The 22,479-nt window shown below is 38.3% G+C and overlaps 1 protein-coding gene and 1 long non-coding RNA gene across 4 annotated transcripts in view; one reads left to right on the forward strand and one right to left on the reverse strand.

Annotated features, from left to right (window-relative positions):
- Positions 1-22,479, reverse strand: part of SH3RF1 (SH3 domain containing ring finger 1) — a 184,557-nt gene that overhangs the window by 60,243 nt on the left and 101,835 nt on the right. For all 3 annotated transcript variants that reach the window (XM_055334459.1, XM_055334461.1, XM_055334460.1), the window contains 2 exons: positions 7,010-7,285; positions 6,085-6,180 (listed from right to left, as the gene is read on the reverse strand). In XM_055334459.1, the coding sequence (XP_055190434.1) occupies positions 6,085-6,180; positions 7,010-7,285 (372 nt within the window). The remainder of the gene's footprint in view (positions 1-6,084; positions 6,181-7,009; positions 7,286-22,479) is intronic.
- LOC129515554 (uncharacterized) overlaps positions 1-22,479 on the forward strand; it is a 67,176-nt gene that overhangs the window by 33,278 nt on the left and 11,419 nt on the right. The window lies entirely within an intron of this gene.

Genomic DNA, 22,479 nt, shown 5'->3' on the forward strand with positions numbered 1-22,479 from the left:
GGTAAGCAACATAGTAATTATGCCTTTCTGAATTTCCAACAATTTCTCTAAGTTTCTTTTATAAAAATTAATTTACTTCAGAATAAAGGGGAAATTTGGATGCTAAGCAATATAATTATTCTCTCCAACTTCCTCCAAATTTTCCTACATTTCTTTTATTAAAAATGATTTCAATTAATTGAACATTTTACTTTATAATTTTATTTTATTTTAAAGATTTTATTTATTCAGGAGAGACACAGAGAGAGGCAGGGACACAGGCAGAGAGAGAAGCAAGCACCCTGTGGGAAGCCCAATGTGGGACTCAATCCCAGGGCTCCAGGATCACGCCCTGGGCAGAAGGCAGACACTTAACTGCTAAGCCACCCAGGTGTCCCTACTTTGTAATTTTAAAAGAAAAGAATACACTGAAAAATACAGATAGAATATCTTTTTATAATGCTCAATCAACTCTGATTATTAAATCACGATTAATAAACAAGAACTATTATTTTGGGGGCACCTGGGTAACTTAGTTAAGCATCTGACTCTTGATTTTGGTTCAGGTCAAGATTTTAGGATTGTGAGACTGAGCCCAGATTGGGCTCATGCACTGGGCATGGAGACTACTTAAGAATCTCTTTCCTTCTTTCTCTGCTCCACCCCCTCTCCTTTCTCTCATTCTCCCTCTCTCTCTAAAAAAAAACAAAACAAAAAAAAAAAACACACACAAAAAAAACCACACAAACTATTATTTTGGTCTTCTGCTCTCATTATTCTCTAGAGCAAAGGCTTTAGGTTAAGATAGAAAGTTACTGCTATTTTGAGCTTCTCCAAGGATCAGTCACCTTCGCAACTTCCAACTATGAACCTAAACCTCTACTTCTTCTTTTCTGGAGCACAGATGATTATCTCCTGATTCCATGACCATAGAGGAGAAGGCTAGCACTCCTATCCTTAAGGCCACTTATGATCTTCGAGACCTGCACATATGACTTTTCCCTGTTAAGGCTGATAGTACTAATTCTCTTTCCTAGCCACAGAAATATCTCCCAAGATTTGCCTATGAGTTGCTTCTAAAAGTTGAAAACAACAAATAGCACCTGATCAAACTGTATACTTTAAATATGTATAGTTATTGTAATGACACTTATAACTCAAAAATGTTATTTTAAAAATTGAGGATCTTTGACAATAAGGCCACTGCAGCTCTGCTCGAAGTAGTCAAAGGAATAATCCTAAGCAGGTGAAAATTCATCTCAGAAAGTATTAGGGAGTCATTTGTATATTCGAGATAAATAATCAGTAGAGGATTCAAGATCTAACCCACAAAATATGGTTATCATTATTTGGTCTGGAAAAATTCTAAAGTAGGCACAACCAAATACTCACCCAACCTCATTCAAAAAGAAAAAAATGATCTTATTAAGGTCATACAACAGATCTTCTAGGCTTTGAGAAACGGAGATTCCTGAAATAACACTAAGATAAATCAGTGAGGTACTAGATGCCTAGGTAGTGAATGATGGGAGTATTAGCTGAAAAATGTAAAAGCTGGCAACATCTGAAAATCAATATGGTTTTGGTTTAGAACCTTTCACTCTAAAGGTTGTTAGGTTGCTCATTCATTCATACAACCAATATTTATTGAGAGCCAATGGGCAGATGCTGTACAAGGACTTCAGGAGACCAAGGTAAACCAGAAATAAGACAAGGTGCTACCCGTAGGAGCTCACTTCCTAATGGGGCAGGGAAATAGTAACCACATCAAGTAGTTGGAGAGAATATAAAATGCTATAAAGGAACAACAATGCAGCTATCACATAACAGCTCTAACTAGGTGCTACAGTACTGCTTTTAAGCATCATTGGAATTAACTCACCCTATCAAGTAGTTCTATTGTACAAAAGAGACAAGGACCAAGGTCACTTAGACACTTAGTGGTAGAGCAAAGACTTGAATCCCAGCCATCTGGGATTAGAGTCCAAGTTTCTCCCTACAACCACCATGTGTATAAGGTCAAGCAAGTGGAAGAGGAGGAACTACTTTAGATAAAGTGGTGAGGAAAAGTCTGTCAGAAGAAGTGACATTTGATCAGAGATCTGAAAAATGAGAAATACAGCCCTTCTTACTGGCAGGAACTAAAGAGTAAACATAGTTGTCTGTCTACTGGGCCATATCGACTTCATGCCATTTGCACATAAAAAATCCTTATCTTTATATTATAGCTATAGCAGAGTAGCAGGTTGCCAAATAATTTTTTGTAGCTGTTAAAAAAAATGAGTGATATTTCAAATGAATGACTAAGAATCAAAATAAAATGATAAACTTAATAGAAATTTATAGTTCACCAGAACCTACAATGCACAATGGTTGAAAACATCCCAAATCCCATATTTAGCATTTACTTCATTCAAACTTTTTTGCTTGCTAAGAATCATGTCATACTTGCTCAAATGAGTGCTAAACTTGAATGAGTCAGCTCTGAATTAATGACATTGTTAAAGTCTTCCATCTTATTTTGCAGAAGACTGGTATTTTTTAACAAATAAAGAAGAAAGCTACTGATTTCTTTTTTAAGCTGCATTCAGTCCTTGACAAATATACTCTTTTATACATATCCTGGCATGGTGTCTTCAAGAATTCCTCAGATTTCCCTAAGAGACCCCTACCTCTTCCGACTTTCCAGCTTGCTCAAATCTAGGCAGATCTTGTCTAAGCAGTATAGACTCCACAACCTCTATGGCTCAACCCCAATCTTAGGAGCTTAAACAAAGGCTCCCAGAGAAGAATTCAAGGCCATTTATATAGCCATTCTTTGTCCTACTCGCTTTCCTCAATCAGAAGCTCCCACTCTGTTCAGATCTTGAAGAATTTTGTACTTTCATAAGGGTAATTTGTGGCTATACCACACAACCATTTTATTACTTTATTCTAACACAGGTGCAGATTGTAGTACACAGATATGAGATGCTAAGGGAGAGAGAAAGAAGACAAGAAGGGAGGGCAAACTATTCCAGTAGCATTTCTAGTTCTTCAGTATCTCAATCCTCCCACTCAATTCTCTTTACCCACCTCTAATGTTCAGCTCCTTTCAATTTATCCCCACCCTCTAATTCCACAGCTGAACCTCTGACCCCATGATTCTACTCTAGGTCCACGATCCTATCCCTAGGCCCGTTCTAGCATGTCTGCCATAACCAAGTCCCTTGAGCATTTCCATTAGCAAAGCCCACCAGCAGGAGTTGAGGGGGAGTTCCAGTTTCTGCTGACAGGCCTGTGGAGATCAGAGATGTCACTGTGAGACTCAGAATTCAATTCTGAACTCATTTCTTTCATTATATGTAGTGGTGAGATTCTCTTATTTGATCATTACTATACTCTGCCATATTCTGGATTACAGTTTAATCTGAGCTCCAAACACTATGCATAAAACACAGCAGTGCCAGACCCCTCAAAATATCTTATACTTTTGATCCTCTCAGAGCATCTGGGAGGGAAGGTAACAGTTTTTGAAGCACTGTGAAAAAACCAAAAGCACCTAACAATCATAGAGACCTAAAAGTATATTTATAAGATTCAAGAAAATGTTTTGTAAATGGATTTTTATAACACAGACTGTTTTTATACTGGGGATAGTCTGGGTCCTGAAGAGGTTTACAGAGCAAGAGAAAGACCATTTCAGGAAAAAGGCTCAGTTTTTGACTCCTTATAGTTGGCTTTAACCCATCTAAGACTGCCTTGTAAGACAGTCTATACTTTAAACAGTTCAATTTTGGTAGGTTGCTATTGAAATCCACCTCCCCTCAATTCCCCTAAGGCTAAACCAGGTGTTACTAATCCCCAGATGCTCTGCTCCTACCAGAAACTTCAATCTGATGGCCTGACATCAAAGAAATGTTCACAGTTTCTTAGAGATAGCCGATTTGTTTATCTCGTCTCAACTAGCAAAATTCTGGTTCAAATGAGAAAAATATTCATTTGAAAGAAAGGAGGCAGGAGAATGAAAATACCTTCCACTTAGACAGACTTTTATCTTTCCAACTTAAGTTAGAATAAATAATCCCAAGTGACTCCAAATGACTCTGGATTTGCCAGGGGTGGATCTTTTATGCCTCTCTGCGCAATTTTACACCTGCTCAATAACAAAAGTATAGCAATCCTTTTTCATGCATCACAAACCAAGTATTGGCATGTAATATTGATAATACCTAACAAGTAAAGACAGGCTTTCATTACTAATTTTGTGCTTACCCATGCTTTTCAGTGTAACTATTCAGATACTTGGAAATGCTTGTAATTTTCCATGACCCACAGCTAGAATATATAAATAATATATAGTAAGGATTGCCGGAGAGTTAAGAATTTTTTTTCTGTTGTTTACTTTCAAAGGAGAAAAAAAATGTTTCAATAAATGAGAACATATGAAGGGTATGGATAAAATTCAAGGCTCATACATGGTTTGAATTATTTTTCCATGGGTATACAGTAGTCAAACAGATTTTTAATGGAGATTTTGGCAATCTTACTGTCCATGGGAGAAGCTGAGTGCTAACTTCAATGACACAATTTGTCATTTTAGTTTTAAAAATTGTGCCAAAACAAATGCCTGAGACAAAAAGATGGAAAAATAAGTAATGGTGGTTTTTCTTTTTTATGAGCTTAAAACACATGCTTTGATATCTTAAATGACAGAACCACTTTCAATTACCCTAAACAACCCGTGTTCTTACTTTTTGGCTCTTGCACATGCCAGTCTTCCTGCGTGGATGTTCTTTTTGCCATAAAAATGCATTTCTTCCATTTATTTTGGCTAACCTTTATTCATCCATCACACAGATATATACTAAGAACTCACTTCTTGGGACACCTGGGTGGCTCAGTGCGTGATCCTGGAAACCTGGGATTGAGTCCCACACATCAGGCTCCCCGTATGGAGTCTGCTTCTCCCTCTGCCTGTGTCCCTCATGAATAAATAAATTATTAAAAAAAAAAAAAAGAAGAAGAAGAAGAACTCACTTCTTCCAGAATCCTTCTGTGATTCCAGCTAACTTTGTATGGTTGTTTGCACTATTTCATTCTTTAAAAATGCCTTTGTCTTCAGCAAGAAACTCTTATGACTAGAGGACATGAATGTTTATGATGTATGATGTAATGCAGCCTATTATAAATTGTAACATCCTATTTCATTTTTAATTTGTGTTATTCTTTAAAATAATACAATCATGTTATACATACTCTCTATAAAGACTTCAGTGAGTCAGGTTGGCCATAACCTTTCCGAGTAAAGCTGATTAAAAAGGGGGAAAGAGGTGTGAGGTGTTGCAGAGAATGACATGGGGGAATATTTATTCATTTACTTTATGTTTGTTAGAGGCCTACTCTGCAAATCAGTTATAGTTCTGATCACCTGGCAGATAATGAAAAAAAAATAAGTAAACAAATACACACTCACCTCCCACCTTATTCAGAACTTCATCAACCTTCTGATGCCAAAGCTGGCAAATGAAATAGAACACCTGGAAACAGTGTAGGTACTGATAGGAAGCATTAAGTACCATTTAACAAGACACAGGAATGCTTTAGCAGAGGGACAAAGTGGACCTTCAAACATCTCAGAGTCTTCAGTAATTGTAGGCACGATGGAAGAACTCTTCCTAATCCACCCAGTGATCTGGGTGGACAGGGCATTCCTGGTTCTTTGTGTTATGTGTTCTTCTCTTGCTTCTCCTCCTTCTCCTCCTTCCTGTCTTCTGCAGGCTAGATTTTTGTCTTTCTTCTTTTTTTTAACTCCGGATTTATTGTGATATAATTGACATAAAACATTGTATTCATTTAAGGCGTACAACCTAATGATTTGCTGTGTGTGTATATACTGCAAAATGATTGTGAGGACTTCTTTTTTCTTAATTTTTTTTTTAATTAAAAAAAATTTTTTTAAGTAGGCTTATATGCCCAACAACTCTGAGATTAAGAGTTGTGTGCTCTACTGACTGAGCCAGCCAGGCACTCCTAGGAGAACTTCTTAATGCCCAAAATGCATAAATAAGATTTGTCTACTAAGCTGAGTACTAACATGATTGGATTTTCTACAGATTAACTTACCTCAACATATGAAATCGGAAATATTCCTATTTTGTCTGCCAGCATTCCTTCAGCCCAGTTTTCATCCACTCTACGGATCACGGTCAGAACATCATCCTGAAGAAACAGCAAACATTAGTCTACTTAATTCCATTTAGTTCATCATTTAATTTTCCTTTTCAATAAAGGGGCTCAAGTTTTAAAAGTACGTGAATTAAAATGCTATGACATATCTTTAGTACATGAATCCAATGTTATCATGAACTAAATGGCCACTATCACAATCAAACTGTTGGTCCTCTCAGACAGTTATAAAACTATGAACTCCTTCTATACAAGGGTTGGCTGCGCATTTGGTTTAGATCCACAAATTATAACTTCAAATACTACCCATCTCAGGCTCTTAAACTTCTGTTTTAGATTGATTCTCAGGCTCTTCTCACGTTCTCTCTCATAATATACCAAATGCCCATTTAAAAATGCATATCCTACTGCTTTTCTTTATTAAAAACACTATTGTGTTAATCTACTTAAAATTCTAAAGCATTTTATCAATTCAGTGGATATACTCCTGTGTGCTTTCAGCAAAGAAATTTATGAATAAAATAAGAAAATAATGATGTTTCATTTTGTTATTCATAATTCAGTAAATTAAAATCCCTCAGTGGCACACACATCCTATAAAGTGGCTTAGAATTAATTTAGGCTCTAAATATGAAAATGATACCACAAAGAATATCAACCAAAATTATCTTTCATTTAAGAACAGGCTATGCACAAAATATTTTTTTGTGACTTTAAGAAAACTGCTTCTGGGTATTTTTAAAAGCACAGTGAAATACTAAAACTATTTCTATCTTTTTACAAAAAGAAATACCGGCCATACTGCTGTGTATCCGGGTCCAGAGGAAGAGGCAGCAAACAGAAAATCTCATTCTAAATTTACCTTGGCAAATGGAAGGCAATCTTTGTCTGCTTCCTTGTCTTTCACTTCGAAGTCATAAAGTGCTTTGCACTGAGGTGGGGGCTGAGGTAACGGTTTGATAATCTGCACAAAATTGGTGGGGAAAAAGCCATGGATCCCGTTGACTTCCCCATGGTACCAATTTTCATCCACTTGTCGCCGCAAAATGATGATGTCGCCTTTGCTGAATTTAAGGTCTCCGGGTTCTTTCCCTTCGTAGTTGTATAACGCTTTGGCACAAGGTAACTGAGGTATACCCTTAAGGAAAGAGATGAGTTTTAATTAAAGAATGATCCAAAAATGTCTGAAAATTTAACTGTGTTATCATCTTTAGTCAAGACTAACTCAACATAGAGCACAGGTCTCTAGCGTTTAGTGGGTGGGAAAATGAAACATTTCCTGGAGAAAGTAACACATGAGCCAAGTCTTCAAGGACACATAGGAGTTAGCCACAAAGCTGGAGTGGAAGAATAAAAGAGAAAAGTGAGGCATTCAAAGCTGATAGGACAGCACCCGTAAAGACAGGGAGCATGCTGTGCAGAGGGACTGGAGTTTTCTAAAGAATGCAGTGTTCCCAGACAGGAATTACAGAACATAAAGTGCAGGAGAAGTAGGCAGAAGCTAACTCCTGGAGGGTCTTGAAAAACATGGTAAAGAGGTTCAAATGCTGTGTCCTTCAGGCAATGACAAGCCCTCACAGGTGTGAAATACAGATGGCCATGGCAAGAAGCATGTGTCAGGAGATGAATCTAGCATTAGAGTGGGAAACGGACAGAAGGGGACAGGCAGGCAGACAGCTTATGAGCAAAGCACAGGCCTAAACTACTTGAAAAAAAAATTTTTTTACAGCCTAATCTTTCTAATGAAGTAGAGGAATATGAAACATTACTCATAGTACTGCCCTCTTCCTGGGCTCCTCCAACTCCCCACTCCCCCCCAAAAAAGTGGTTCTAAGTTTTATACCCTTGAGGCAACAGAACTTCAAAATACAGTTTTTAAAATTTACTTTGGTTTCTAGTCAGAGATTTAGAGTCTGGCCTACTCCCTAAGCCAAACTTTTTTTTTTTTTTTTTTTGGTTAAATATTTTTGTTTGGCCTAAGAGGAATAGCCAATTCTTGGCTCTCGAAATGCTATTGGCAGTCATCTTGTGTTGGCTTGATCCATGTGATGTTGCATCTGGTTAATGAGAGCTGCTCTCAAGGCCAATATCCCAAGGAGGTGGGAGCTGAGCCTTCCAGAAGTTCTGAAACCGTCACATGCCGTCTGACTTTTGGACCCTGCCTTAAGATCTTGCCTATGAAAGCATGACTCCTATTATCTGGCCATGAATCTTATAAACAATTCTGCTGTGCCCTTTGGTTTCTGCAGAAGGAAAATGCCAATCAGGAAATCTGGTGTCTCACAATCCTGTGAACTTTAGTTGTATCTCTTCAGTGTCCAACTTTGTGGGATGATTCTAATTTTTGTCTCTCACAGAGATGCCTCACTTACATTCTCTATTTTATTACATATTTCTTGAAGTCAGGTTATCATAATAACGAATTTTCCCAAGATAGATTTGAGAAAGTAACAGTAAATAAACAGAGAAATAAGTATCACTGTGAAAGAGGCAAGAGTGATCAAACCAGAGACAGAGCACTGGCAAGTACTGTAATAAACCAACTTCTGGAACAAGTTGATAGCACCATGATCAGGCATTTTCAAGGAGGTTGGAAACACAGACGCTGGAAGCCAGAATGCCTGGGTTTGAATCCCAGCTCAGCCACTCACAAGCTATGTGATCTTGAGAAGGTTAACCTCTCCGTGCCTCAATTTCTTCATCTGGGTTGTTCTGGGGATTTAGTAAACCACTACAAAAGGCCCAGCAGTTAGTAAGTGCTACATGCATGAACTATCATCATCATCATTGTCCAGTATGAAATGCCTTGTTCACCAGTGAAACACAGCACCTGGAAATGTATATGTGTCTATGCAGCTGGATGCTTCTCCTTTTGGATGAATTCACATAGCAATTATATTTTTAATACATATTCACTATATAGTAATGTAAAAAATGTTCCTCCTAGGAAGTGCTGGGATTTCGAACTGTGAATTTCTGAAGCACACATTTGTTTTCTAAGTGAAATCCATTCATCTTCTGGTTGAATAGAAGAAATTACAAATTCACTGACATGCACAGTTTAACAGGGGATGGCATTTTAGATGTGGCTGTAGTTCATCTTGACAGGGCTAATGTAAGGCATTGGAAGCCTGCATGAATTAATTGAAAATCCTATTACAAACTCGGTGACAAATAACTCTATTCACCATTATGGCCTATTCTCTTGATCTTTTCCCCACCTCAATTAGCTCTGTTTGGCCCACTCTGTCCAAATCCATGCCAGCCAAATCCATGCACCAAGACTTAGCACTCTTAGAAACTACTCTGAACTGCCCCTTGAAGAGATCTGTAAAATTCTCAAAAAACCACAGTATGGTTCTTTTCTGACATGCTCATGTGGGAACTAAAGGAATTTATTTCTTCACAGATCACTTCCACACACCAGTAGCCCAATGGGCTTATTAACTTTTCTACTAAAGCAAATCTATTAAGTATTCCTAAAATCACACATTCTTAATACAATGAATGGCAAGGATAAAATTTATGATAACAGTGATATACATCATGGTTAGCCTAGTTACATCTTTGAGACTGCAACCTAAAATTCATTAATTCACACTGATTTGCCAAATCTGGACTGCTAAGGTTATTTCAATGATCAATAACCACAGAGAAAGAATCATAAAGCTTATGGCAATCTAATCCTTGAGCAGACATTTGTGCATCTGGCTGTGTTTTTCCTTGGTGTTCTTTTTCAAGTAATTCTAAGAGGCTAAAAAGCCAGTTTGTGTTAAGTTTCTCAAAAGAAGTTTTCCCACATTAAATAAAATGAATTCGACTCTGATTTCAAATCAAGCAAAGTTCAGTGATCTTTAAAAGACTTATTCACACACAGACTACAGATGATTAAGGATAAGTGGTCAAACGACTTGGAAAAGCAATAAAAGAACGCGTTTTCCTTTTGCAACATCTGAAAGATAAAGCCAAAACAATTGGTTTGATAGCCTCGGACTACTCTTGTGGATAAAATACGTCCCAGGCCCAAGGAGGCAATGCCTTCTCATTCATCTCCTTGGAAAGGTCTGGGAGTCATGTCATCGCCCAGGCCCTTTGCCCTCTATGCCTTCAGGAGGCTTTCCAAACCGCTGCCTTTCTTCTGTATCCTCTCATCAGGCCAAGGCCCCTGAGGATCTGCAGAGCTTACATTTCACTTGGCTACACATGAAAGGGAGGCTTAAAAGGAGAGAAAGCCAGAGAGAAACTGACTCTGCAGTCTAACCTTGGGTTTGCAGCTGTCATTCATTCTGCCAGCTTTATCAAAAACCTTGGCAATTTAGATGGGTGAGCTATTATAATAATTCTTAATCAGAAATACATTTCAATAAATAGTGACTATTTTACTTATTTAAAAGGAATAAATATGACAATTGGCCAGTTTTATTCTTCAACTAATTCTCCTTCTACATTATGTATACAGATTTTTCTTTTTAATGTATACAGATATTTTATATAACATTAAAATCCTTATGGTGGGGATCCCTGGATGGCTCAGTGGTTTAGCACCTGCCTTTGGCCTGGGCATGATCCTGGAGTCCAGGAATCAAGTCCCGCATCTGGCTCCCTGTATGGAGCCTGCTTCTCCCTCTGCCTGTGTCTCTGCCTGCCTGCCTCTCTCTCTCTCTCTCTCTCTCTCTCTCTCTCTCTGTCTCTCATGAATAAATAAATAAAATCTTTAAAAAATAAAATCCTTATGAGACCTGCACACAAATATTTTTGATTAAACACTCTACACTCCATTTTTGTACCATCAAGTGTATTACAATATATCTGGCAAAGTGCTACTTGATGATGTGGCTGAGATTCTGATGGGTAAATAAAACATTCACTGCCAATTTATTTTATAGACTCTAAATGCCAATGCCCAGATATGCATGCAAGACAGCGTCTTTAAATTCAAATCCCTTCATGCATTTCTTACTGCTCCATAAAGTAAAAGAGATTCAATGATCTACTAAAAAGAGTATCTGGAAGATACTCTTGCTGTAGGAGCAGTACCACAGGGTGTATAATTTAATAATTTAGTTATAACTAAATGGGCACAAACTATGGCTGATTTCTACTTGACTTTCAGAAACTTCCCAGAAAGAACTGAAGCACAAAGAAATTACAATAATATAAAGTATTACACACAGAGTAACAGTTAGCAAAATGGGTTCAAAAAAGGATTTTTAAAATGTCCTTTGTAGGGGTGCCTGGGTGGCTCAGTCAGTTAAGCATCTGCCTTTGGCTCAGGTCATGATCCCAGAGTCCTGGGATCAAGCCCTGTACCAAGCTTCCTGCTCAGCAGGGAGTCCACTTGTCCCTCTCCACCCCTGCTTGTGCACTCTCTCTCTCTCTCTCTCTGTCTCAAATGAATAAATAAAATCTTTTATAAATTAATTAATTAATTAATTGTCCTTTGTACAACAAAATACATGTTGGCTTTTCCCCACAATGTGAAAATCTATCAGAATATACCAATAGTATATCACAAAAATACTGATTCTTTAATAGTTAATAAGTATTAAGTATTGATTGCAAGATGCCTACGTTGGATTATTACTCAACTATTACTCAACTATTATTCCATCACTTGGAGTGTTTCAACTTCAATATAACCAACATCCAAGATGAATACTACAAGTTATTTTTCCAAAGCAGTATCAGAAGGGACTGAGAATCCCATAATCCCATGATAGTCCATCTTTTTATCTGTACTTTCCTTTAAACTTTATTTATGGAGAGTACTGTGCTAGGACATTTTATCTGATGATCACTTTCTTAAGCTACCATCTGCCATCCACCCCAAGACAGTCACATAAAATCTCATCAGACTCACTTCAATCATTATCTGCCAGCACTTTGAGGATGGTAGTTGTGAATAAACAAAAATGAAGAAATACATGTTTTCTTCATTCACATTTATTCCCTGTCTGCTCCTTCTCACTGTCAGCAACTGCAGCCCAACCCACAAACCCTCATGGAGTTTCTGTCCCAACTCATGACTAAACAGCACTCAGCCAGTTACAGCTTTCAGCCTTGTTGTTTTAGTGATATCAGTGTTTTAGGGAAAGGGTGGAAGGAGAAAAAAACAAACCCAAGGTTTAAAAGAGAGGAGACAAAGTAGCCTCTTTCTCACCCATTTCCCTGGGCAGTATTCTCACTGCTTCTTACTCAAATGATAATACATAATCATTTATTTAATCAATACTCAATCAAATGTAAATACAGAATGAAATACGTTGAAGTCAAATATTATGTTCAAACATCCAGAGAGAGAATGAAGACAGAGTTTTCCAAACTTAAGAAAAAAAATTATATGAGATTCTAAAATTTTTTCTAGGACTGCAGTATAGGGAATAGATAAATCTACCTATGTGGGGTAGAACCCCCTCAATGGGGCTCCCCTCTCCTACTTGTCCAGGAAGGCCTGAGGGGGTACTCAAGCACAGTATGAAAAGCTGTGTTATGGGGGGGAGAAGTGATCTAAGCGGACTGAGCACACTGTTTAGGAAATACCTAGATTTAAGAGATTAAAAAAAACCTAAGGATTTGAGAGGTAGGAAGAGAACAAGCAGAATCTTTCTATCACGATAACCTACCTCAATGTCTGTGAATAAATTCTTGCTGAATAAATTAATGAATTTATCTCTAGGTGGTTGGGGTCTATGACGTGAAAGGCAAAATGTAAAAATAGCATACCTAAAGGAAAAGCAACTTAAAAGACAATTCTGTGGATAGTCAGGCTCACCAGCTGAAATGTATTGTACAATATATGTACCTATGTATTTCTGTGCCTCTCGTACTCCTCATGAATAGCAGATCGTGAGCCCATCCTTTGGAAACTGTCTTCAGTGCCTCCTATGGAACACAGTATACGGTGGCTGCTTGACACTGAGACATAGGAGGAGCAGAAACACTGTGGAAAGAATTTCATTCCTCATTCCCAAAGGCTACTGGGAAGTGTGAAGCACATGAAGGTGCCACAGAAAACCCTAAGGAAATGTGAGCAAGTCTGCTCACCTGGTGTCCACTTCAATGTGCTCTAGAAACATGACTAAAAACATGATCTGTTCTGGAAATGGGCAATTGAATTTGTACTAAACAAAATGCTGGCATTTAAAAAATGTGAAACAAATTATATAGCAAACAAATATTTTCCTTTCAAATTCATCTGGCGGTTATGAGGAAATAGTCACGTAGTTGATATATAGCTTTTTTTCTTAGCTGGCCTTAAGAAGGGGGTATCCGACTGACAGGCAAATCATTACAGAAAAAAATCTTACTGTATTTCTCTAAGGGAAGACAGCTATTGAGAATGCAGTCACGGAAATAAAATACAGGAAATTTATGGCACTCATTGCCCTGAATATTAGTTTTCTGTTTCATCACATGTTTAATAATTACAATAGTGTTTTGCAAAGAGGAGGAAAAGTTATTGGGAAAATTCTCTGCAGTAACATGAGCTATCATCTTGGGGACTCATGGCAGGATGAGGGATGTTTCCTGGTAAAAGGTCAAGTTTCTGTCTATTTGAAAAAGTTTGATTCCTGGCAAGGAATCTGCCCCTGCCCTTTCCTAAACCTCCCACCTGCCCGTGGGGGCGTGGGACTAGATGAAGAAGAATGTGTATCAGAATGCTATGTGGCCCTTGTCTAATCCTTACAGAAACCCAGAAATTTAGGGGAGTCAAAAATACAGAGGCAGAGGGGTCTGTGGAAGTAGGTTTTTAATTTAAATAGAAAGATCAGGTAAGGCCTCAATCTCATTCAATGGCCTGGTTTTAGACTTTTTTTTTGGGGGGGGGGGGAATCCAATGTTTCCATTAATATCCCAAAGAGAGACACTCATAATTTAGATATGATATTATTTATGAAAGACAGTTCATAGTTTCAGAGTAAAATAACATTGTAATAAACCCACATGTATACGGGCAATTAGACAAAAGTGCCAAAGCAGTTCAATTTAAGATAAGAAAGTATTTTCAACAGATGATTCTAGGATAATTGGAAGCCCATATGGGGAAAAATGAGTCTTGACTCCTACCTCACATCATATACAAAAATAATTTGAGATGAACCCCAAAAACCAAACGTAGAAGTTAAAACTAAGTTTTCCAGAAGAAAGCACAGATTAGTGATTAGATAGATCAAAAAATAAATCAATCATAAAAATTTATAAATTAGACTTCATAAAATTGAAAAATTCTGTCCATCAAAAGACAATTGAGAAAATAATTTTAATCTGGAAATACAAAAAAACTTCTATAAATCAACAACAATGAATTTAAAAACAGACATGATATGAAGATAATAATTCAAGAAGGAAATGACTGATTACACAGCCATGTAAAGGTATTCAGCACCATTAGTGAAATGCAAAATAAAACCATAATGAGATATTCTTTCACAGTCATTAAAATGAAATTTAAAAGACTGACAACAGGGACGCCTAGGTGACTCAGTTGGTTGAGCATCTATCTGACTCTTGGTTTTGGCTCAGGTCATCATCTCATGGGCTGTGGGTTTGAGCTCTGTGTCAGGCTCTGAGCTCAGCACAGAGTCTGGCTGAGATTCTCTTTCCTCTTCCTTTGTCCCTCTTCCTCCTACCTCCTTCCCTCCATCTCTCTCTCTCTCTCTCTCTCTCTCTCTCTCTCTAGTAAGTAAATCTTAAAAAAAATAAATAAATAACAGAAAATGCTGTCGAAGATACAGACCAAACAGAACTCAGATACATTGCTAGTGGGAGTCTAAAATGGTACAACCACTTTGGAAAGCTATTTGACAATTTCTTATCAAGCTATTCATATACCTGCTCTATGACCTAACAATTCTAATTCTAGGTAATAACCAGGAAATGAAGACATATGTCCACACAAAGACCAGTAACAGAAATGTCATTGCAGCACTATTTATAACACCAAAAACTGAAAAAAAAAATGTGAATCAACAAGAGAAAAGATAATGAAATCCTTAAGTTATAAAAAAAAAAAGTGATACACGAGTGAAAAAAATAAAATACTACACATTTATATGACCTCAAGAATAGGTAAAATCCTTCTATTGTAATATAAATCAGAACAGTAGTTGTCTATAGGGATTAGGGAATATAAATGGAAGGGTGAATGATGGAAATTTCTGAAATTAGACATAGATTCTACATTTTGAAGGGATGTTGATTACCCAGCTATACAAATGTGTGAAAACATATTAAATTGTACACTTAAGAACTACAATTCATATAGGCCAATTTTATCTCAATATTAAAATTTATAGGGGCACCTGGGTGGCTCAGTGGTTGAGCATCTGCCTTTGGGTCAGGTCATGATCCTGGAATCCTGGGATCGAGTCCTACATCAGGCTCCCTGTTGGAGCCTGCTTCTCCTTCTGCCTGTGTCTCTGCTTCTCTCTGTATCGCTCATGAATGAATGAATGAATGAATGAATAAATAAATAAATAAATAAATAAATAAATAAATAAATAAATAAATAAAATTCATTATTTTAAAAATTATATATGTGTGTATATGTATATATATATATATATAAACAGTAGCAGCACTCAGAAATAAAAATTGAAATAACCACATATACCGAATATGTGACCATGTATGCACATGGAGGAAAAGATACAAAAGTATCACAGTGAGTAACTTATGGCAATCAAGAGAACAGCAAAACTGGCAATATAAGAAATCTGAAGCCCAGATGTATGGAGATTAGTGCCTAGAAAGATGGCTCCTTTTTGAAAAGGAAACCCATCACTGACGTACAGAGTATGTGTACGTAATAAAGGGTCTCTGCTATAATCTGACCCGACACTTAGTACCAGTCAGGTGTTCAGTAGATGTCCATGCTACATTCTGAATCCCATAAACAGAATGAACAGAGAGCTGTAGCATATTCCATGAGGAGTGGTATAGATGATAAAAGTGTTGGAAAATACGATGGAAAAGCTGAAGGTGAAATATATCAGTGGGGCAGTATGAAAGTAAGTATTCAAATACAATGAAAAGGCATTACACAAGGAAAGTAAATTGGCTTCATATTCACTGAAGAAAAAAATAAAGGCTTAAACTGATGTATGTATTATTTAAGTTGGAGAAAAGAATTTCTTGCCAGTGAGGGTTGTTAAATACTGCAATGGATTATTCTATCTCTTTCACTGGAGACTTTTAAAAATAGGACAATCTCACAAGTTTGGTTCTGTCCAAAAGCAAAGGAACAAAGATTATGATGCGTGGTCTCTGGTAAGACTATGATTTCTTTGGCAATAAGACCATTTGAAAGAGCAATTGTATTCTTCATGATTTTGTCATTTGTTTCTTTTTTTTAGGAGTGGAATCTCAAGAATAAAGAAAGTACTAAGGTATGGGAGAGTGAGCTAGGAGAGGGCATTTAGAAAGAAAACAAAAGGAGAATATGAATTAGTTTGTAGAAATCAAATCAAATCAAGTCAGCCTCAATACTCCAAAATCTATCACAACCTGTTGCAATGTTACTTGCAAAAGTAGAGGCAAGCTCAGCTATGGTCAGTCACACCAGGTCCTCTTTTATCTCATTATTTTTGTTTATGTCAAAAAGTAATACATAATACGTGTGTTATTGTTACTACTCTCCATAAGAGTGCTCTGCCAGTTAATTAATATGAAGTTTACACAGTGAAGACTAAGTAATTACTGCAGGATAATATCCTCTTACTTTGAAATAAATCTATTACAAGGACATAAAACCAATCCTGTGAAACCCACAGGGTAGAATCAAGATCTTTAAAAGATAATTAAGTCTTCATTAAAAGAAAAATTACCCAATCTACATGCATATGCTTTGGAGTTTTGGCTTTCAAAATTTTTTTAAGTATTAACTGAATGTAGAGACAATCTTATAGTTATTTCAACAAATCTCTTTTACCTTTAAGTCTGTTGTAAATGATACTTTAAAAATATCTGTAAATATTCTGCAATACTTAAAAAAGTGATACTAGAAAATGCAAATTGCTTTTAATCTAATTTTTCTATTACAAGACTGCACAAGAAATGCTATGAAGAAAAAAATATTTGCAATGGATAATTTTACCAATAGATAATTATTTTAAAATGAGTAGTTTATTGAAACTTTTCTCTAAAAAAAAAAGTATTCCAATTTAAGTATATTGATCATTAAAAATATGAAATAAGAAGTGTAAGGGGGAGAAGATTTACTAACTAATCCAACACTGAGAAGCCCAAATCCAGCTCTTCTATTTTCCCCTATATTTATTATATATATATTATATATATTGTTTAACAATAGGATATGAGGGGGGAGGGGCAAGATGGCGGAAGAGCAGGGTCCCCAAATCACCTGTCCCCACCAAATTACCTAGATAACCTTCAAACCATCCTGAAAATTTACGAATTCGGCCTGAGATGTAAAGAGAGACCAGCTGGAATGCTACAGTGAGAAGAGTTCACGCTTCTATCAAGGTAGGAAGACGGGGAAAAAGAAATAAAGACACAAAAGGCCTCCGAGGGGGAGGGGCCCCGCGAGGAGCCGGGCTGAGGCCCGGGCGAGTGTCCCCAGGACAGGAGAGCCCCGTCCCGGAGGAGCAGGAGCTGCACCAACCTTCCCGGGCGGGCGGAAAGGGGCTCGCAGGGAGTTGGAGCAGGACCCAGGAGGGCGGGGATGCCCTCGGGCTCCCGGGGACACTAACAGACACCTGCGAGCGCAGGAGAGTGCGCCGAGCTCCCTAAGGGCTGCAGCGCGCACGGCGGGGCCCGGAGCAGCTCGGAGGGACTCGGGCGGCGGCTCCGCGGAGGGGGCTGCGGGGCGGGAGCGCGAATCCAACAGCGCAGGCCCCGGAGCACAGGGCGCCGGGACACAGCCCAGGATCCGGCCTCCCCCGGGACAGGCAGAGGCCGGGAGGGCCCGAGACAGCGAGGACGCTCCTGCCCCGAGCTGAGCAGATCAGCGGCCCCGCCCCGGAGCCTCCAGGCCCTGCGGACGGAGAGCCGAGAGCCCCGAGCCCCATAGTTCCTGCGGAGGCTGAATCCAGGCTTCCAGAGTTGCCATAGCAACTGCTGCTGTTCCTCCTGGGGCCTGGCGGGGTAAACAACCCCCGCAGAGCCCTGCAGCAGGCAGGGGCAGAGCAGCTCCCCCAAGTGCTAACACCTGAAAATCAACGCAACAGGCCCCTCCCCCAGAAGACCAGCTAGAGGGGCCAGTGATACTCCCCCGTGTTCCAATACAACTTGTTTCTGGCCACTCTGCACTGAGCAAAATGACTAGAAGGAAAACCTCAACTCAAAAGAAAGAATCAGAAACAGCCCTCTTTCCCACAGAGTTACAAAATCTGGATTACACTTCAATGTCAGAAAGCCAATTCAGAAGCACTATTCTACAGCTACTGGTGGCTCTAGAAAAAAGCATTAAGGCCTCACGAGACTTCATGACTGCAGAATTTAGATCCAATCAGGCAGAAATTAAAAATCAATTGAATGAGATGCAATCCAAACTAGAAGTCCTAACGACGAGGGTTAACGAGGTGGAAGAACGAGTGAGTGACATAGAAGACAAGTTAATGGCAAAGAGGGAAACTGAGGAAAAAAGAGATAAACAATTGAAGGACCATGAAGACAGATTAAGGCAAATAAACGACAGCCTGAGGAAGAAAAACCTACGTTTAATTGGGGTTCCCGAGGGCGCCGAAAGGGACAGAGGGCCAGAATATGTATTTGAACAAATCCTAGCTGAAAACTTTCCCAATCTGGGAAGGGAAACAGGCATTCAGATCCAGGAAATAGAGAGATCCCCCCCTAAAATCAATAAAAACCGTTCAACACCTCGACATCTAATAGTGAAGCTTGCAAATTCCAAAGATAAAGAGAAGATCCTTAAAGCAGCAAGAGACAAGAAGTCCCTGACTTTCATGGGGAGGAATATTAGGGTAACAGCAGACCTCTCCACAGAGACGTGGCAGGCCAGAAAGGGCTGGCAGGATATATTCAGGGTCCTAAATGAGAAGAACATGCAACCAAGAATACTTTATCCAGCAAGGCTCTCATTCAAAATGGAAGGAGAGATAAAGAGCTTCCAAGACAGGCAGGAACTGAAAGAATATGTGACCTCCAAACCAGCTCTGCAAGAAATTTTAAGGGGGACTCTTAAAACTCCCCTTTAAGAAGAAGTTCAAGTAACTCTGAACGTGAATGGGCTTAATGACCCCATCAAAAGGCGCAGAGTTTCAGACTGGATAAAAAAACAGGACCCATCTATTTGCTGTCTACAAGAGACTCATTTTAGACAGAAGGACACCTACAACCTGAAAATAAAAGGTTGGAGAACCATTTACCATTCAAATGGTTCTCAAAATATACCCTAAAAACTACAGAACACTTCTGAAAGAAATTGAGGAAGACACAAAGAGATGGAAAAATATTCCATGCTCATGGATTGGCAGAATTAATATTGTGAAAATGTCAATGTTACCCAGGGCAATTTACACGTATAATGCAATCCCTATCAAAATACCATGGACTTTCTTCAGAGACTTAGAACAAATTATTTTAAGATTTGTGTGGAATCAGAAAAGACCCCAAACAGCCAGGGGAATTTTAAAAAAAGAAAACCATATCTGGGGGCATCGCAATGCCAGATTTCAGGTTGTACTACAAAGCTGTGTTCATCAAGACAGTGTGGTACTGGCACAAAAACAGACATATAGATCAATGGAACAGAACAGAGAACCCAGAAGTGGACCCTGAACTTTATGCTCAACTAATATGCGATAAAGGAGGAAAGACGATCCACTGGAAGAAAGACAGTCTCTTCAATAAATGGTGCTGGGAAAATTGGACATCCACATGCAGAAGAATGAAACTGGACCACTCTCTTGCACCATACACAAAGATAAACTCAAAATAGATGAAAGATCTAAATGTGAGACAAGATTCCATCAAAATCCCAGAGGAGAACTCAGGCAACACCCTTTTTGAACTTGGCCACAGTAACCGGAGAAGGACAAACGGTGTATGTTCTCATTCATTTGGGGAATATGAATAATAGCGAAAGGGAATATAAGGGAAGGGAGAAGAAATGTGTGAGAAATATCAGAAAGGGAGACAGAACATAAAGACTTCTAACTCTGGGAAATGAACTAGGGGTGGTGGAGGGGGAGGAGGGTGGGGGGTGGGGGTGAATGGGTGACGGGCACTGGGGGGTACACTTGACGGGATGAGCACTGGGTGTTATTCTGTATGTTGGTAAATTGAACACCAATAAAAATTAATTTATAAAAAAAAAACAAAACAAAACAAAAAAAAACAATAGGATATGAATTATAGGTATTTTCAACCAAAATGAACCATTATATGAAAATGATACATTGTTTTTTACATTTCTAGGTGATTAAATATATAACAAAGAATATAAAAATTATGCGCAGAGTCCATATGTGTGGATCCAAGACTTTCATTAAGCATTTAATACATACTGCACAAAGAAGATAAGACATCATTCTAGCTCTATTTGTAATAGAAAATTTGAGACAATGAGAAATTGATCATCTGAGATAGCCATTGACAACCAATTAAATTACGGTTTTAAAATACCTACTAATATAAAATACCACATCTGTAAATTTTTTAAAATGATTTAACTAAATGTTTCTTTGAATAAGGCAACTAGTTCTTCATGTGCACCAGGCTGTGAGCGACCTGAGGGCAGGGTCTGGATATCATTCATTGTATCCAGACAGCCCAGAACATGGCACAGAACCAACTCGTTGGATGACTGATTTCTGCCTGCCTCTTACTTCATTCCATCCTACAGAAATCTGCCAGATTCATCTTCTTAAAATACAGCTTTTACAAAATCATCTGTCTCATCAACCTTTTTTTAATTCCATTCCTAACAAATTTAGTTCAAACCCTTCTCTCTGGCACTTAAGATGCCCATAGTCTGACTCCAAACTATTTTCTCAAATACTTGTTGGAATATCTCCAACATTCTAACCAAACAGATTCCCTCTAGTTCCCCTAATATGATCCTTCTTCCCTAACCTCTGGGACTTTTCTCTGCCATTCCTTCCACAAGGGCTCTTGTCAGAAGTCCATCCAGGCTTCAAGACACAATTCAAACATCATATTTCCCAAGTCCCTTCTCTATCGTCCAATATAGATGTATATTCTCCTTATGAACCTCAGAAGGTTTTGTTTACAGTTCTCTCTTGGCTTTATTATACCTTTTATTATATATATTTGAGTATTTTACTAATATGCTACCAGACTCAAAACACTTTGAGGGCAGGGATGGTCTCTCACACCTTCTTGAATCACCTGTAGAGCCTAATAATGTATCTTATATACAGAAAACATATCTACTGAAATAAATTAGATCAGTCTCTCCCTCTAGGCAATTCTCATCAACTACATAATTCTAAGAAAGAGGAGGAAGCTTCTCCCCTCCTTATCTTGCACTCTCCATTCAAGTTGGCAGTCTATGTCTGGTATTCTACTCAAAGGAATTCCACTTAGAAAATTAGTAGAGTGGCCCAACTGCCTGTATGTACTAATCAAGCAGAAGGTCAGGGCACTGACTGACATGGGTGTCTACTTGTATTTTTGTTATTTTATCTGACCTAAGCAAAGAAATCAAAGAAAGAGACTTATATCAAGGCAGTATTTTGCAATGATGAGCTAAACAAATGCATTTAATTGCTTGAGTGACCTTTTTTCCTAAGGTCATATTGAAATAACAAAGAATATTTTTTTTAAAGTAGTTCTGTTTTTTTTTTTTTTTTATGATAGTCACAGAGAGAGAGAGAGAGAGAGAGAGAGAGAGAGAGAGGCAGAGACACAGGCAGATGGAGAAGCAGGCTCCATGCACCGGGAGCCCGACGTGGGATTCGATCCCGAGTCTCCAGGATCGCGCCCTGGGCCAAAGGCAGGCGCCAAACCGCTGCGCCACCCAGGGATCCCAACAAAGAATATTTTTTAAAAAATAAAGCCACAGGAGCTCTAGAGAACAGGGAAAACATACCAGAAAACTTTAGGAATTTCTACAAAAATGAAAGCAAATGGAATCAGAAAAATTTTCAGTGGCTGGATTGAAAAATATATGGGGCAGGGCTAAATACCAGGATGGTAACCATCGTCATGAAGTCAACTATATATCACAAAACATACAGAAAAAAGAGAGGTGAAAAATAACCAAAAATTTAAGAGATATGAAAGATACCTCTAAAAAGGCCTAATACCAATCTAAAGTAAGAATCATAAAGAAAAAAAGAATAAGGGGGAAGAGAATAATGAAAGAAATAAGAGGATTAGAAGAAA

This window comes from Nyctereutes procyonoides, unplaced genomic scaffold (assembly GCF_905146905.1).
Source record: "Nyctereutes procyonoides isolate TBG_1078 unplaced genomic scaffold, NYPRO_anot_genome, whole genome shotgun sequence".
NCBI lineage: Eukaryota > Metazoa > Chordata > Mammalia > Carnivora > Canidae > Nyctereutes > Nyctereutes procyonoides.